This window comes from Camelina sativa, chromosome 19 (assembly GCF_000633955.1).
Source record: "Camelina sativa cultivar DH55 chromosome 19, Cs, whole genome shotgun sequence".
Classification (NCBI taxonomy): Eukaryota; Viridiplantae; Streptophyta; class Magnoliopsida; order Brassicales; family Brassicaceae; genus Camelina; species Camelina sativa.
In genome coordinates, this window is record NC_025703.1 from 17,570,908 (window position 1) to 17,589,289 (window position 18,382).

The following is an 18,382-nucleotide window of genomic DNA, read 5'->3' on the forward strand; positions in this document are numbered from 1 at the left end:
AGTTTTTTTTTTTTTTTTTTGTTATGGTGAAAGCATACAATATCATTGTATTTATTGATATAAAGGATCTATCTTTTTAGGGTTTCTAGGTTTTTAGGGTTTCCAGTTAGAAGATGTTTTGACATCGGGCTTTTTTCATGCAGAAACCCATAAATTTAAATTTACGTCGATCTTAAAACAATCTAATCTAAGCCCATTATTTACCCAATCTTCGTTTTATGCATGTTAAATTATGGTCATGTATTCTCAAATTAAACGTCAAAGAGTATTTTTTTCATAAAAACTAGGGATTAATTTAGTAAATTCTAGTTTTGCAAATAACTTTTTATGCAATTAGATTATTTCTGTCGATTTTTTTGAATTATTTTTAATGCGAAAATAGGTAAAATTACGTTCAAGGGCAAAATATTTCAACGTCAGGGTCAATTTCATTAATGGTAAAATAGTAAAATTTTGCTGAGATGGAATGTGGGACGTTTTCACTTCGCGTTTAATATAATAGATTATAAAAATTATTCAAAAAATAAAAATGGTCTTACGGTGTACCACAGATTAAATCCTAGTAAAAAAAAATTACAAAGAAAACAACAATTACAACCGTTAAACTCAATATTTTTAGCTCAGTTACGAGGAAAACAATGATTACAGTAAGTGCACAAAACACCAAAGTTTTTTGATACTATGAAAACTTTATAAGTAAACTCTAACAAAAGTTAATGTAAACTTAAGAAAAAACAACAACACAAAATCATATTTTACTATATTTTCTTACACAAGTATTATACTAATAATTTTATATAATTATCAATATATCTAATCAGAAAAATACATGCTACAAACTCTAGTTACAACAATATTGCTTTCATTATATTTGCATTAACGACTGCAAGTATGGGTATACTTCTAGAGTTTTATATATTTACTCATATACGTAAAGTAATGTAAATTTTTTTTGTTATATTTAATTATAAGTTTCTTTTACATATGGTTATATACCAAATTTATATATACTTCACCGAATATAAATCATCGTCGTCGATATATAAGCTTCAGTCGCAAGACCTAAAAGAATCCTATAAACCTGATATGTTAGTTGTGTCTGTGAATATTAAGAAGAAATGGGTAAAAATTACAACCGCAACTAGTGAAATACATTTCGAAAGCCGCACAATACCCAGGGCTGACAGTTTTTGGTGATTCTTTCGGACTGGGAAGACTGGAAATTATCTAAAGTTTTATTTTTCTTAGGTTCAGCCACCAACAATTACTAATAGTGGGGACGGAATTTCTCAAGGTTGAGCATAGACGGCGGCATTTGGAATAGCACACGATTCAACGTCCATAGCTTCTGGTGTCGGAGCAGTAAAGGATAAAGTTAAAAGTGAAAGAGATGCGAATTTAGAAAAGAAAAATTAAGGGATGCGAATTTAGGGCACAATGTCTTCTTTTATTGCTTAAGTCCTCCGAGCTAAACAGCTCGCACAGCTTAAGTCTTTTATTGCTTATACCCGAAGGATAACCGAACTAACCTGAAAATATGTATGTATAAACCCTATATGCCTAAAAATCCTTAATCTTTGCTCTCGCTCTTTTATCGACATTGTCAAAGAGAAACCCGTTATAACCTGTTCAGCTTCACAACTGCAATTTCGAGGTTGTTTTTGTCAAAAGTGAAAGAGATAAAATCAGATTTCATCCCCAATTGTTCAAGCTGGAAACCCCAACTCGAGTTATCGCATCATCTCCTCCTTCTGAGGCTTCACGGAGGAAATCACAGGTTCTTACTCATCTTCTCACTTTTCGTCTCCTTGAATCTCATCTATCATCTTAGTAATTGATTTATGTCTTTAGTCATACGGCTGCTTATTCTTAGTGTTGCATGACTTAGTTTGAACTGATTCTAGTTTATCTAGTTAGTGTCATTACGTTGTTTAGTGTTTGTTTAGCTCTCTCTTTATCTCTCTGTTTTGTTTAGCTTTCTGTTTTGTTCTAGTTAGAACGGATTCTAGTTTATTTCTTCGTTTGTTTAGCTCTCTGTTTTGTTCTAGTTGGAACTGGTTCTAATTTATCTCTTAGTTTGTTTAGCTCTCTGTTTTGTTCTAGTTGGAACTGGTTCTAGTTTATCTCTTAGTTTTGTTTTAGTTTATCTATATGTTTGATTATGTAGTCTATTGATGTGATCATGGATGGAACTAAGGAGGAGGAGCCTGTAGCTAAGCTTGAACCTGAGAAATTTGTAGCTGAGCTTGAACCCGGGAGCTTGTAGCGGAGGAACCATTGCTTATACCTGATGGACCAATGACTAGAGCAAAAGCTAAGAAGCTAAGAAATGCACTAAATGGGCTTATTCAAGAGCTTATGGCCAAAAAGAGCATGGGAAAAACTATTGGAGATGATATCTATCAAGTCCAGCCCACGATGAGCCTAATTCAAGTCCAAGAAAGCCCAAAATAATCACTTTATTTTGTGGTCAAAGAGGGATGACGAAAATAGAGTTCCACTCACCTTGAGAAGGACACCTTGGGAAGGGAAACATGCACCAAGAGTTGGGTCTCCATTCAACTATCTATATTTATTTTCTTTTAGTTTCAAGAACAATTAATACTTGGCCTTGTTACCAAGTTTCTTATCCCTATATAAACACATGTAATCTCATTTGAGAATCATCAATCAATTTTCTTTTCATTTTATGAGTTTATCTATTTGTTCTTTGTTTCTTGGTGTGTAATATCCAAGTAACAGCCTCCTCTTGCTGGACTAGTGTGTCATATCTAGCAGCGATTGGAGTTGGAAATATCAGCAGCCTTCCGCAACTGTTGTGCGACCCTTCAATCCATTAAAACTCCTTTGTTGCACCTTGCTTCTTGGCGAGTTTCTATCCTTTCTAATCCGGCTGAGTGATCCTCGAATTTGGGCGTATCAAGTGGTATCAGAGCCACTCAACCGGTACTTGTCTGTTCATCTTCTCATCTTCCATTTCTAAATACTTCTTCTTCTTTCTATCTTAAATTTGGGCCATCTCCTTACCTAGGCCATCTCTATTTTCAAAAAAAACAAAAAAAAAAACAAAAAACAAAAAAAAAGACAAAAAAAAAAGAAAGAAACAAAACCTAACAAAAAAAAAAAGATTTGCATTTGGCTAGGTGGTGGAAGAGAAATCCTGCTGGCTGAGGAGAAATCCAGCCTTGGAGTGGTTAAAACAGATTTCACAAAATTCTCTTTTCTTTTTATCTTCCTGCTTCCGTTGTTGCTTGGAAATTCTATTGGGTTGCTTGGAAATGTTCTCTTAGAACTTAGGGAGAAAGCTCTTGAGTGACCTACCAAAATCGAGAGAAACACTTGTGTGAGGAATTTTTATCTGCTAACTTTTAAGTTTTCAGGAAACCATGCAAAGTGATGGAGAAAGAGATCGGCCAGGGAATTCTGTCGTCGGGCTATCTAACTTGCAAATGAGGGCATTGAATGACACTCTTACTAACCTTATGAATACAGGTCTAGAAGAACTACACCAGAGGCTCGACGAGATTCAGAACAAACCCGTTCTAGACACGCAGCCAGGAGAGAACGTTCAAGGAGAACTTACCAGCCTGAGGAGGAAATTGAAGAAGAAGAGTTCCATGAAGAAGATGATCGATCCATCAACCGCCTAGACGAAGTTATAGAAACCGTGATCAAGGTGATGTTAATCCTTTTGATACAAGAAATGACAATTTAAGTGGTTTAAAACATAAAATTCCAATCTTTGAAGGTAAAAACGATCCGGATGTTTACCTAGAATGGGAAAGGAAAATGGAGTTAATGTTCGATTGTCAAAAAAAATTTCAACTCAAGAAGGTTAGGTTAGCAGCAACTGAGTTTATAGGCTATGCTATTAACTGGTATGATCAGGTTTTGACTCACAGGAGAAGGTGATGAATGGAAGACCGCATTCAAAACTAAACTAGGATTGTATCAGTGGCTTGTCATGCCTTTTGGCCTTACTAATGCACCTAGTACATTCATGCGTTTGATGAATCATATCTTGCGATCTTTTATTGGTCATTTTGTTGTTGGCTACTTTGATGACATTCTTATCTATAGCAAGAACCGTGATGAACATAAGCTGCATTTGAAATCTGTCCTAGACGTCCTTAGGAAAGAAAGGTTATTTGCAAATATTAAGAAGTGCTCTTTTGGAACAGATCAAGTGGTTTTCTTAGGTTTTATTGTAGGTGCTGATGGACTCAGGGTGGATGAAGAAAAGATCAAGGCAATCTGTGATTGGCCTAGCCCCAAAACCGTTGGAGAGGTAAGGTGCTTTCATGGGCTAGCTGGGTTCTACCGGAGGTTTGTTCAGAACTTCAGCACAATAGCAGCTCCACTCACAGAGGTAATCAAGAAGAATGTTGGTTTCAAGTGGGAACAAGCACAGGAGGAGGCGTTTCAGATACTTAAAGGGAAGTTAACTCAAGCTCTTTTACTTACACTTCCGGATTTCTCCAAAACTTTTGAGATAGAATGTGATGCCTCAGGAGTGGGTATTGGTGCTGTGTTGATCCAGGAAAAGAAACCCATTGCCTACTTCAGTGAGAGCCACACTCAATTACCCCACTTATGACCAAGAGCTATACGCTTTGGTTAGGGCAATCCAAACATGGCAACATTATCTTTGGCCAAAGGAGTTTGTAATTCACACAGATCACCATTCCTTGAAGCACCTCAAAGGCCAACAAAAGTTGAACAAAAGGCACGCACGTTGGGTTGAATTCATTGAGACCTTTCCCTACATCATAAAATACAAACAAGGTAAGGAAAATGTGGTGGTCGATGCCTTTTCTAGAAGGTATGTTCTTATTTCAGCTCTTGAGACTAAGTTGCTTGGTTTTGAGTTCATAAAGCAATTGTATACAAATGACCAGCATTTTAAAGAGATTTATAGAAAATGCTCTAAAGTCGCTTATGGGAAATATTATCAAATGTCTTGTTTCCTATTCTTTGATAACCGTCTTTGTGTGCCCCGTTCTTTGAGGGAGTTATTTGTCAGGGAAGCACATGGAGGTGGACTGATGGGACATTTTGGAGTAAAGAAGACCCACAAAGTAGTTCATGAGCATTTCCACTGGCCGAGCTTAATGAGAGATGTAGAAAGAATATGTGGGAGGTGTGTCACTTGTAAGCAAGCTAAGTCTAAACTTCAACCCCACGGTTTGTATACTACTTTACCCATTCCTATTGAACCTTGGACTGATCTGTCAATGGATTTTGTGTTAGGATTACCTAGAACCAAGAAAGGTAGAGATTATGTCTTTGTGGTTGTTGATAGATTTTCTAAGATGACACACTTCATCCCATGTCACAAAATTGATGATGCTACAAACGTTGCTGAATTGTTCTTTAGAGAAATTGTGCGATTGCATGGCATGCCTAAAACTATTGTTTCTGATAGAGATATTAAGTTCTTAAGCTATTTCTGGAAAACTTTGTGGTCTAAGTTAGGAACTAAGCTGTTGTTTTCAACTACTTGTCATCCTCAAACTGACGGACAAACCGAGGTAGTGAATAGAACTTTGTCTACTATTTTGCGTGCTATCATTAAAAAGAACATCAAATCTTGGGAAGAATGTTTGCCTCATGTTGAGTTTGCATATAATCATTCAGTTCATTCTGCTACTAAGTATTCTCCTTTCCAAATTGTTTATGGTTTCAATCCTATAACGCCTTTGGATCTAATCCCTTTGCCTTTGAGTGAAAGAGTTAGTATAGATGGGAAAAAGAAAGCTGAACTTGTTAAGCAGATTCATGAGAAAGCCCGACTCAATCTTGAAGCAAAGACAAAGCAATATGAGAAGCATGCAAACAAAGGAAGACGTCAGCTGGTGTTTAAAGTGGAAGATCTAGTGTGGATACACTTGAGAAAAGAACGTTTCCCAGCTGAAAGGGAGTCTAAGTTAATGCCACAGGTCGATGGTCCATTCAAAGTCTTGACAAAAATCAGTGACAATGCTTACAAACTCGACTTGCAAGGTAAGTACAAAGTGAGCTCGATTTTTAATGTTGCTGATTTGGCTCCATTTGTGGCAAATGATCCAGATTTGAGGTCAAATCCTTTTTAAGAGGAGGGGGATGATGTGATCATGGATGGAGCTAAGAAGGAGGAGCTTGTAGCTGAGCTTGAACCTGAGGAATTTGTAGCTGAGCTTGAACCCAAGGAGCTTGTAGCGGAGGAACCATTGCTTGTACCTGAAGGACCAATGACTAGAGCAAAATCGAAGAAGCTAAGAAATGCACTAAATGGGCTTATTCAAGAGCTTATGGCCAAAGAGAGCATGAAAAAAACTATTGGAGATGATATATATCAAGTCCAGCCCACTTTGAGCCTATTAAAGTCCAAGAAAGCCCAAAATAATCACTTTATTTTGTGGTCAAAGAGGGATGACGAAAATAGAGTTCCACTCACCTTGAGAAGGACACCTTGGGAAGGGAAACATGCACCAAGAGTTGGGTCTCCATTCAACTATCTATATTTATTTTCTTTTAGTTTCAAGAAAATTTAATACTTGGCCTTGTTACCAAGTTTTTTATCCCTATATAAACACATGTAATCTCATTTGAGAATCATTAATCAATTTCCTTTTCATTTTATGAGTTTATCTCTTTGTTCTTTGTCTAGAACACTTCTTTGTTTCTTGGTGTGTAATATCCAAGTAACAGCCTCCTCTTGCTAGACTAGTGTGTCATATCTAGCAGTAATTAGAGTTGGGAATATCAGCAGCCTTCCGCAACTGTTGTGCGACCCTTCAATCCATTAAATCTCCCTTGTTGCACCTTGCTTCTTGGTGAGTTTATATCATTTCTAATCCGGCTGAATGATCCTCGAATTTGGGCGTACCATCTATGTATCTGTTTTGTTCTAGTTTGAACTGGTTGTTAAACTATTACTTACGATCTCCAGATGGATTCATCATCTCCAAATTAATTTTGATGATGGAGAGAGAGATACACATGAAGAAAAAGAGTTTTGAACACATGAGTCTAATTGAAGGGGCCAAAGGAAACAACTCAAAATAGTGGTACTGTTGGTGGATGTGAGTCTAACCAACCTGATCCTAAGACCCCAAAGACTCTCAGCCAAGATCAAATGGCAACATTTCACAAGTGAGAAGGACAACCATGACAAATGTAACTACAACTATTGTGAAAAGAGATTAAATTGTCCAACAAAATCAGGGACAAAAGCCTTGTGAAATCATCTTCTAATATGCAAGGCATACAAGACATGGGAAGAAGGTTAAGATCCTAGTGAACGTCAACAGGTTATTAATAAAGATGAGAATTTACAAACTGGAAAAGTGTCTGAGCATGTTGGTGATAGGGGAGTTACCATTGTCGTTTATAGAATGAATGGCACTTAGAAACTATTGCAACAAGGTGATTCTTCTATCTTCTTTTGTGGCTTGCTTTAATATACATGATTCTAACTGATAACAATATTTTCACCTAGGGTATCAATTCCCTATGCAGTTGTGGTACAAAGGGTTATCAATCCAAATGGTTGTTGTTAACAGTTCGAATGCAATCAGAACTATGAAAGTCAAGCCAAGCAATAAAAAGGGTTTTGTTTAACAACTTAATATGAACAGAAATAAAAAGAATAAAGCAAAGAACTACTCGACCAAGGTACACGATGCAAGCAGTCGAGTACCAGATCGAGTAGGTGATCGAGTGACAAGAAAATAAGAAAAAAATTATGAACAACTCGAGGCTCCAAATCATGCTGATGATCGAGTACCAGATTGGGTTTGTGGTCGAGTTAAAGATAAAAGCTTAAACAATCAATATACGAAAACTCCTAAGAATGGACTAATTGGTTCATAATTATTCCTAATCAACCTAAAATGGTTTACATGCCTCAAGCAATCTATTCCCTAGACAATGAATCTCTAATCCTTGCTAATCCACTATCGTGGTAGAAGCAATCAACCTTAATCACTTCCCTACCCAACTCTCATTGGAGAAATATGACCAAGCAGGCATTAAAATCCGATTAACTATTGTCAATAAATCCCTTACTCATCTAATCTCTTAGGCTAAGTGGAAAAATCTCTGGCATTAGTTGATTGAAGCATTTCATCGAACACCTCTCGGTGCGGAAACGCCTAGGATCTAATCTAAACCTCTCAGTCTGAAACTAGTGTTAAGAACACCAATTCAGAAGGGAAATCTCGTAAAAAAAATCAAGCTAAAACATCCTAACCGATCAAGAATACATATTAGCCTATCCTACCCCTAGAAACTTTGGTACACTACTTAGATCTTATCACAAACGAAATGACAATGGAGATGAATAAGAATTGCATTGAAAAATAATGAGTTTAATCGATAACAATAAAGAGCAGAATGTAGAATTACAAAACTAGAAAAAGGAAAAATATACTAAAAACAAATCTCTCTAAGAAAGTATGAAAATCGGCTGGAAATCGCTTGTATAGCTCTCACTCTACCAAGCAAAGAGTCACTCACAACTTATATATGAGTTTCTTTTGTAACCGGTACTATTTTTTATAAACTATTTTCAATCAATTCTGATCATTAGCTTCATATTCTTACTAAATTTTTAATTTATTTTTATTTCTATTCACAGGTACACATTATATTGTTGTAACTGCGTTTTACATTGATAAGTATTGGCGTTTAAAGAAGCTAGTTATAGGATTCAAGTACGTGGCAGTTCACAAAGATAAAATAATCGCCAATACACTTATAGACGTTCTTGCTGAATGGGGAATAGAAAAGGTGTTTACTGCGACTATGGATAATAACTGCTAAAAGTACTGCTCTAAGTCTGTTTCAGTCTGCTTCTTTTTAATATCAGAGGATTCTCTTGTGATGGATGGAGATTTTATGCATGTGAGATGCGCTGGACATATCATAAACTTGACAGTGAAAGATAGAATAGCTGAAATTGATGATAGTGTGGCTGTAGTCCCCAATGGAATCTCATATGTTAGATCGGGAACAAATAGGAGGAAGTCATTTCAATTGAGAGTAGAATCTGGTAGGTTAGGAAAGTTTGCCACTAGATGTCTGCATAAAAAGTTCAAGGAGCATTTGTAACATCCGCTTTCAAAAATTGGGATTGTGGGATGTAGAGCAAACAAAAGGATTGAATTACAATTGGAATGTTGATGTTAGAACCATGGTTTAAGTTGGTAGCTTTTGGTCTATGATTCTGGTAATTGTTGGTTTATTATTATTGGTATTTTCCGCTGCTTATTTTGTGATTTGAGTTTCTGGTTATTTAAATAAATATTTTGGGTTATTTGTTTATTATTTATGATATATATTTATGATATATTATTTATTATTCAAAAAAACGGATAGAGTTGTTTCAGCATTTGATAGGATGGAGTTTGAAGATAAGTAAGCTCTATAATGATCATTTCTTAAAGACTAAGAATGGAGTAAAAAGGATTGGACCTCCTAAAAGCGAAGATTGGCATAAGGTTGAAATGTTAATGAAGTTTCTCAATGTTTTCTATCATGCGACATTGGTTGTATCCGCCTCTACTACTTTCAATGCATATGAGTACTATAGTGAGATAGTTAACATAGCAATGAAACTACAGTTGCTTTGTCATAGTCTTGATAATGACGTGAAAGTAAATGTGGAGAAGATGTTTACCAAATTTGACATGTATTGAGATGGCCTAAAGAGTACACTACAAGATCCAATGCAACAACAATTGAGGACTTTTCTCAGTCTCAGTCTCAGAATACTCAAGAGGAGCATTCAGACCGAGTATTTGACTCGATGGATGATGAGTTTGATGGGCAGTCTCAGTCTCAGAATACTCGAGAGGGGCAGAAGTGTGATACGTTGCAAAGAAGGATTGGAGTTAAAAACACAAATGAATTGGATACTTATCTCAGGGAAGAAGTAGAGACTCCTGACTTGATGATGGGAACTGAGTAAGATGTACTCTCTTGGTGGAAAGTCAACAGTGGCAAGTATCATATTTCATCTCTGATGGCTAGGGATTTATTTGCTATGTAGGTGTCAGCAGTTGCTTCTGAAAGTGTTTTTAGCACTAGTGGAAGGATAACAAACTGATTTAGAAGTTGTCTAACGGACAATATGGTTGAGATTTTGATGTGTACGGAACATTAACTAAAGCAAGACATTAAGTTTGAAGAAAAAGTGCTTACAAATGCACAGATTCTTGCAGAATTTGTGTTTGAAGATGAACTTCAAAAAGGTTCATTTCTTATATCTCTATTTGAAATTAACATTGCTTACAATCTGAAGTTTTGTAGTGTTAATTCAAAAACTTATCTCTCAATGTTTGTAATTTTCTTTTTCAAAGTTTGAACCGCAATAGAAAAACCTTAATTGATTAAATGCCACAGGGAACAAGCAAGAGAGGAGTGTAGAACAAATGAAAGATATTTTGGATTTCTCTTTATTTTGGAATACTTTAAATTCTCTTTAGTTTGGAAGGCTTTTATTTGGTTTGACATTCAGTTCAAGTGTTTTAACATTCAGGTTAAGTGTTTAACTTTCAATTTAGTTGTATAAACTCGATTAGATTCTCGGATATCTGATTGGGTTTGGGTTAGTTTAGGTATACCTAAACTAACCCGAACCCAAAGGAATCCAATCTGAACCCGACCCGAAAGGATAAAAAATTCCGAATGGATTATATATTTCTAAATCTGAAAACCCAAAACTCGAAAACTCGAACCCGATCGGTTTCGGATACCTGAATGACGAGGGCTACTCGAAGTAAGGCCCATAAAGTAAAGGTAAATGCAGAATGAATTCATAATAGACGTTAAAAATAATTGTGGAATCTCGCCCTGGGAAAAATAAACGAACCGATTTTTCCGAACCAAACTGAGATTTGGACAAATCGGTTTGGTTAGTGTTTCTTTGTTTGGATAATTTGGCACAATTTCTGTAGAGAGTTCAGGTATGTCTTCTGGTCGGTTCGGTCGGGTTACCCGAACGGACAACCGATAACCGAAATTTGTGGGTTACTAAATAATTTTTTTTTAACTCTAATCTCATATTCTCTCTTCGACAGCCGACATGCCCGATACATTCTTCTTCACTTTCTTGATTTTTTCTCCAATTTTTGTTACATCTTCTTCTTTTTCCCTTTGATTTTTTCTCAGTAAGCTCTAAATTGTGGGTAGAAGTTTCTCAGTTCGTTGAGTTCCTTGTTTGAAATCAAAACGCATAAGTCAGAAGTGTAAGTTCTTACTCCAAATCTTTTGAATCGGGTTTATTTAGAATTCTTACTTCTATTTCTCCCTTTTTATGTTGAAATTGATATAAAATTTCGATTTGGAGTTTATATGCTGTTGAAATTAATTTAGGGTTTAGATTTGGGATTTCGATTTCGTTCAAAGATTTAAGGATTCATTTAGGTTTGTTTTTTTAAAAGAACTAAAACTATTTACCGATTTATGTTTGATTTTGTTACTAACAGTCTCACATTTGTTTAAGTCTACAGATGGTTTCTTTTCACGACGACAATGATGAGTTCATTGATGAAGAAGAAGTAGTGGCACAACCTGATGAAGCTAGAAAGATGAAGAGGGGATCAACTGGAAAATCAAGTTGCGATGTTCCACCAAAACCAAGGAAAAGACCTGCTCATAGATCAGTAGTATGGGCACATTTCGTTGAGAATGTAGAATCTGGAGAACCAGTCAGCAACTGTCGGTATTATGGGTAGGAGATTGGTTGTGACAACAAAAAAATCGGAACAACTCCCATGAAAAATCACCTGGACAGATGTAAGTTGTTCTTGCCTTATAAAGAGAGTGGTTCTCAGTCTTTTTTGCTGTCGATAGTAGTGGTTTAGTCACAACAATGAAGTATGATAATGACTTGTTCAGAAGGTCAGTGAATGAGATAATTGTACTCAATGAGCTGCCTATTTTTGATATTGGATCTAGAATCACTCCGCAATCTTATAAACAAACAGTGATCAAGAACTGATCAATAAGCGTTGGCGGAAGATGGATACGACGGTAAAGGTGGTGGTGTTGCTTTGATTGACTCTCTCAATCTGTGGGCTTGATTGACTCTCTCAATCGGTGGAGAACTAGACTTGTTTAAATCACACAAACAATTCTACCCCTTTAATCTCAAGAATCAAATGAAACTTAAAGACAAACTTGCTTAAACAAAGACACTCTTTGAATAAAACAAAACAAACTTGTATATTTCTTAGATGATTGAAAGGTGATCTACAATGAGAACGAAACTGATTTTTTATAGGCTCATAGATAACGGTCCTAAAAAGCTAAAACAAGTAAAGAATTGCAAAATTAATTAACAAAGTAGCCTTGGAGATTTAATGACAAAAACGTCCAAATGAGGAAATAGCCGTTGTTTGTATCTTGATAGCTTGGGAAGGAAATGATGCATCCTGGGAAGTCTCTTGTTCACTTGGAGGGTCTCTGAAACGCACTCAAACAGATTGGGAAAGAACTGTTGCTGGTTGATCTCCTTAGGCTCCAAAGAAGGCAAATAAGGCAAACTTGGTTCCGGATATAGAAAGTGAAGGTGTGAGAGGATCCGCCTGATCTCTTGTGTGTTGGTGCACCTTAGGGTGTTTTAGGGAGCTTCTAGAAGTATATCATAGTCTCTTGGCCGCCACAGATACGTTTGATCTTTACCAAACTCGTGAGACTCCAAATAAGGCAAGTCTAGAAACCATTGGTTTAGAAATTGAATAACTTCTAAACCGAAATTTATTTTGGCTTGATTCCAACTCGACGAGTTCCTCTGATGGGTCAAGAATGTAGAACAAGTCGTTTTGTAGCTTAACTCCTTTTGGCTGGGGTTATATGCTTCAAGAAAGGCATGTATGTCTTTGGTACGCTCGTGCTGGTTCTCTCCAGGTATTTTGGTCGCTTATTGGTGTCCCCTCCCTGATCTTTGGCTGATAGTGACTTGATGTCCCCATCATTTTTGTTTGTGGAATCATCGGGGTTTAGGAGATTTTGTTTCAATGTACTGCCATTGTACACAGTTCATTGTAGGAAGAAAGCAACCACCGACATTTTCTCAATGTACCTACAAGAAAAAGATGTACTGAAGAAGATGTTTGCTTGTGATAAGAAGAGAGTATCTCTCACCACAGATATATGGAAAGCTCCTACTACTTCATGGAGTTATATGGTGGTGACAGCTCATTGGATTGATACAAATCGGGTGTTGCAGAAGAGGATTACAAGCTTCAAACATGTCACAGACCATAAGGGAGAAACCATTGCTGCACAGCTTATTCATTGTATACAAGATTGAGGAATTGGGAGTGTTTTTATAGTGACAGTTTACAATGCCAAGGTTAATGATAAAGCAGTAAGGTTGATGACAGATGCTTTGAGACTGAAGGGACCTTAGACATTAGTTCGAGATGGTGCATATATACACATGCGTTACTGTGCCCATATTCTTAACTTGATTGTGACAGATGGTCTAGCTTCAGTCAGTGAGAGTGTACTTGCCATTAGTAATGCAGTAAAGTATGTTATATGATCGACCCCAAGGCTGAAATGCGATTTATGTTTGGCAAGGTAACCAGAGGGAGTGTTACATTGGATTGTATTACAAGGTGGAATTCGACATACCTTATGCTGACATCTGCTTTGAAGTTTAGAGATGTATTTGATAAGTTGTTGGCAGAAGATAAATTGTACAATGATGACTTCATGGAGATAGAAGAGGAGAGAGAGAAAAGGATTGGGCCTCCAACTTATATTAGCTAGGATGAAATTCACAGGTTGGTGAAGTTTCTGAAATTTTTTTCAATGTCACTTTGGTATTTTCAGCATCTAAGACAATGACCTATTTACTTTGCTACAATGAGATAGTCATCATAGAGCAACATCTCCTTTCATTAAGCTACCATAATGATCCGCTCCAACAAAGACAAGCAATGGCCATGAGGTCTAAGTTAAAAAGTATTGTGATGGACTTCTCAACATGAATTCATTAGTGATCATTGCAATTGTCTTTGATCTAAGGAATAAGATTCAATTTGCATTTGTTTGCTTCGACAAGCTCTACTGTAAAGACAGCGAGCAGAGTAAGCATCTAAGATCCTCAATTAAGATTGTCATGAAGAATTTGTATGAAGAGTATGTCTCTAAGCAAAGCACCTCTTCTCAAGGTGGATCCAAGAGTGATACGGGGGATTCTGAACAAGCAAGTGGTGTGCTTTTTGATTTGTCGGATGATGATGGGTATGACAGAGAGTTTCTATATTCAGAGATGGAAACTAAAACTGCGAATGAGAAAGCTACTAGCGAGGTAGACATATACTTGATGGAGAAACGTGAGCCACATATGAAAAATGTTTTGGGAATGGATTATGATGTGCTATCATGGTGGAGGCGTAATAGTGTGAAGTTTCCTATATTGGCTGAGCTTGCTATGGATGTGCTTGCCATTCAAGTGTCTTATATTAAGAAAAAGGAACATAAATAAAAAAGCTTATAACAAAAACAAATAGAAACAAATATGGTTTTACTAATAAGTAATGAATACGAGTGTATCATCACATGACGATGTCTCTTCTCTTTCCTTTATTCCATCTCATTCATCCAGCCTACCATCTTCGTCTTATTCTTTTTTGCTTTCTTTTCGCAAGTTATGAAGCGTTCCACTGATTATATCATGTTTTTACCAAGAAAAAACGAAATTGAAAAACCGAAGGAGAATCCAGATCGGAATTTTCTTTTTTTTCTTCTTTTTTATCTTTAAGATTTCATTTTCTCCAACTTTATTGCTTAGATCGTCATCATGTGTCCCGAGTCGAATAATTGAATGTCATTGTAGTTTGGCTTAGACGGTGTAGTGTTGGTTAAGATTGTCGATGTCAAGACCCTTGAGCTTCACTACCGACTCAACGTGGCCTTTCAGAGTGTGCACTTCTCGTAGCCTGCATGCACCACAACAAAACACATTTTTCACCAATTTTGTAAAATATGTTTACGTGTGGATCATTCGAGTGATCATTTTGACGTACCTAGCAACTTCTGCACGTTTCTTGGCCTGTTCAGCGATCTCAGAGAGCTCGGTGTAGGTTGCCGTGTCTTCGAACATTGACTCTGGTGGTTTAAGCCCGTGAAGCGTACGTTGAGCTAGAGCCCATTGGGCCTCTCTCTCTCCCCTACCATAGTCTTTCTTGGTTGTGAATGCGGTCTTCGATTACAAGGTGCAAAATTAAATACAATGTCAATATATATATTAATACCATTCAAGAACCAAGATTTAACTCACACATACCCTATTTTCAATCATGTTGTTCCAAGCTTTGCCACTAAGGGTATAGCGGGTGATAAACTTGAGGATATCAAGAGGAATGTATGTGACGATACTGTAAATCCAAATGACTCCACACCATCCCCATCCGCAGCCTTTGATTCTCGCGAATTCCCAATGTGCATAAGTAGCTATTAAGGTTGCAATCTGTTATAGTGAGAAGAAAAGGAAAAAAATTAGTCGAGAGAGATAATCAGAAATGTGTATGTGTGAATACAAATGACATACCAGTTGGGCAACAAAGAAAGCAATAAGAAGAAGAAGTCCAGGGCGTTCCACAAAGGACCAGCTCCTTGATCGAGTGACAAAGATGAGAGCCTGACTAATTATACTGACTTGCAAATACAAAACTGCTATTAACTCCTCGTTTTTGCCTTGTAATGACCTTACTCCAAATTTATCCTACACACACCAACACCAAGATGAATTTATATAGATTATAATAATTAAGTAAATTGTAGTAGTGTTGTATCGAGTACCGGGAAGAAGGTGGTGTCATGAGCTAGCCAGAAGAAGACAACGGTAACGAGAGCCATGTACGTCCCAAGAACAACTCCAGTAGCAAAGATCTCCTTAAGTTTCCATGAGTCAGGAATTGGGGAAGGCTTGACTCTATCCTTGGAAATGGTCATGATGGTACCGTCATTTAGGATTGCAATAATGAGGACCATGAAAGGAGAAAAGTCAAACTCCCAAATAAGAGCCACAAGCATGAAGCCTAGGACTATACGGATGGTAATGGAGACTGCATAGATTGTGTAGTTTTTCATTCTTTGAAAGATAGCTCGACTAGTGAGCACAGCACTGACTATGACACTAAGACCTGGCTCTGTCAGGACTATATCTGAGGCGCTTCTTGCGGCATCAGTTGCATCATCCACTGCTATACCGATATCTGCCTTTTTCAGTGCTGGAGCATCGTTGACACCATCCCCGGTCATACCAACAATATGTTTCCTTTCTTGGAGTTTCCTTACAATCTCATACTTGTGCTCTACGCAAGATCAGAAAAGTTTAGAATTTGATTAGTGAGATCAAAGGAAAAGTGAAATTTGAGGATGATTACTATACCAGGAAAGACTCCAGCGAATCCATCAGCCTTCTCAATGAGCTCATCGACAGGAACTCCGCCCGTGGTGTCATCTTTGTTTTCAAGTAAAGAAGAGGAAGGATACATGTTTGTTCCCATTCCAAGCCTACGACCAGTCTCTTTACCAATAGCCAATTGGTCTCCAGTAATCATTTTAACATTCACACCAAGATCAAGAGCTCGTCTAATGGTCTCTGCACTGTCATGTCTTGGAGGGTCAAAGAGTGGCAAAAGACCAACAAACTCCCACGGTGTTCCTGCACTCTCTTTGTCCTTGTCGGGAACCGTCTGCCGTGCTACCCCGAGTGAACGGAGGCCACGCTCAGCAAACTTGTCAATGATCTCATGTGCTCGTCTCTTTGTCTCTCCTTTGAGATCACAGAGTTCAATTATCTGCTCGGGAGCACCTTTGCTGCATCTATGCCACTCTCCATTGCTATCAATGTATGTGATCGCGGTTCGCTTTTCTACCGGATTGAAGGGCAAGAAATGCACTTCAGTTATTCCAGCTCTTGCCTCTTTTGGATCACCCAACATGTTAACAATGGAAGTATCGATGGCATCTTGATTCTCTATTCTTGAAGCCCTAGCTGAAAGTAGTATCACAGTGTCCTTGTCTACGTCTTTGGGGAATACCTGATGAAACACAAGAAACCACATGATTTTAATATTCCAAAAAAAAAAAATAATAATGATGAAAAGATTCGTCCTCAAACCTCAATTAAATTCTTGTCAACGGTAAGTTTGTTAAGAGTTAGAGTCCCGGTTTTGTCGCTGCAAAGAACATCCATACCAGCCATTTCTTCGATGGCGGTCATTCTTTTGGTGATGGCACCTTGTTGAGACAACCTATGTGATCCAATAGCCATTGTCACGGACAACACAGTGGGCATCGCAATTGGGATTCCTCCGATGAGAAGCACAAGAAGATTGTCGATTCCATCTCTATACTTGCGATGCTGGATCGGATACATTATAATTACCTCAATCAACATTCCTATTCCGATTGAACAGATACAGAAATTACCGATGGCGGTTAGGACCTGAAACATTTAGAGGCCATATTAGAAATACTCGAAATGATCGCTTGCATCGCAAGAAATATAAGTTAGAGGCGGCCATATATACCTTTTGAAAGTGTCCAACATTGTTAGTACTGTCAACAAGGTGAGCTGCCTTCCCAAAGAAGGTATGCACTCCAGTGGCAATGACAACAGCCTCGATCTCACCTTGTTTGCAAGTGGAGCCAGAGAAGACCTCATCCCCCGGGTGTTTAGTGGCTGGGAGAGATTCACCGGTAAGAGCAGATTGGTCGATCTTAAGAGGATCACCTTCAAGAAGACGAGCATCCGCTGGAACAATATCACCCAACTTGATGCTGATTAAGTCACCTGGAACTAGAATCGCAGCCTCTTGCTCTCCCCATCTCCCATCTCTTAATACCTTTGTTTTAGGTGCAAGATTGGCCATGAGAGCCGCTGCTGCATTACCGGCATTGTTCTCCTCAATAAAACTGATGGTCGAGTTTATGATGAGCAAACACGTGATACCAACAAAGTCTTGCCAATCCGGTGGCCTTCCACCACCGTTTGCCAGCACAATTGCCATGATTGCCGCCGCTTCCATCACCCATGAAAGAGGGTTCCACATAAACCCCAAAAACTTAAGAAATTTGTTTTCTTCCTTCTCTTCTAGTTTGTTTGCCCCAAATATTTGGAGTCTGTTTCTTCCTTCCTCTGATGACAAACCTTCCCGTGAACATTTTAGCTGTTGGAACACTTCGTCCACCGGAATTTTCTCCTGTAATGCGTACGTACATTCATGGTTTAATACTTTCTAATAACAATTTAATTGTGTTTTAATGTTGAAACAGTAATAAGATAAATGGTATATTAACAAATATAACAACAAACACTAACAAGATCAACGTTCTCCTTCTTTATTTCTTCCCATGAGATATCAGCAGCCAT

General features: G+C 37.6%; 1 protein-coding gene across 1 annotated transcript; it reads right to left on the bottom strand.

The window, feature by feature from the left end:
* LOC104766604 (ATPase 6, plasma membrane-type) lies at window positions 14,843-18,382 on the bottom strand. Its single transcript, XM_010490513.2, has 9 exons — window positions 18,332-18,382; window positions 17,541-18,212; window positions 17,129-17,455; window positions 16,394-17,048; window positions 15,802-16,316; window positions 15,551-15,724; window positions 15,287-15,469; window positions 15,027-15,202; window positions 14,843-14,939 (listed from the first exon to the last, which is right to left on the bottom strand). The coding sequence occupies exons 1-9, from the start codon at window positions 18,380-18,382 to the stop codon at window positions 14,843-14,845; spliced, it is 2,850 nt and encodes a 949-aa protein (XP_010488815.1).

Excerpts from the sequence above, each read along its gene's own strand:
- LOC104766604 (XM_010490513.2), bottom strand. The coding sequence starts at position 18,382 with ATGGCTGCTGATATCTCATGGGAAGAAATAAAGAAGGAGAACGTTGAT. Across the intron at positions 17,049-17,128 it reads TTGACAAGAATTTAATTGAG|GTATTCCCCAAAGACGTAGA; the intron begins GTTTGAGGACGA and ends GTGTTTCATCAG. Across the intron at positions 15,725-15,801 it reads ATGACACCACCTTCTTCCCG|GATAAATTTGGAGTAAGGTC; the intron begins GTACTCGATACA and ends TGGTGTGTGTAG.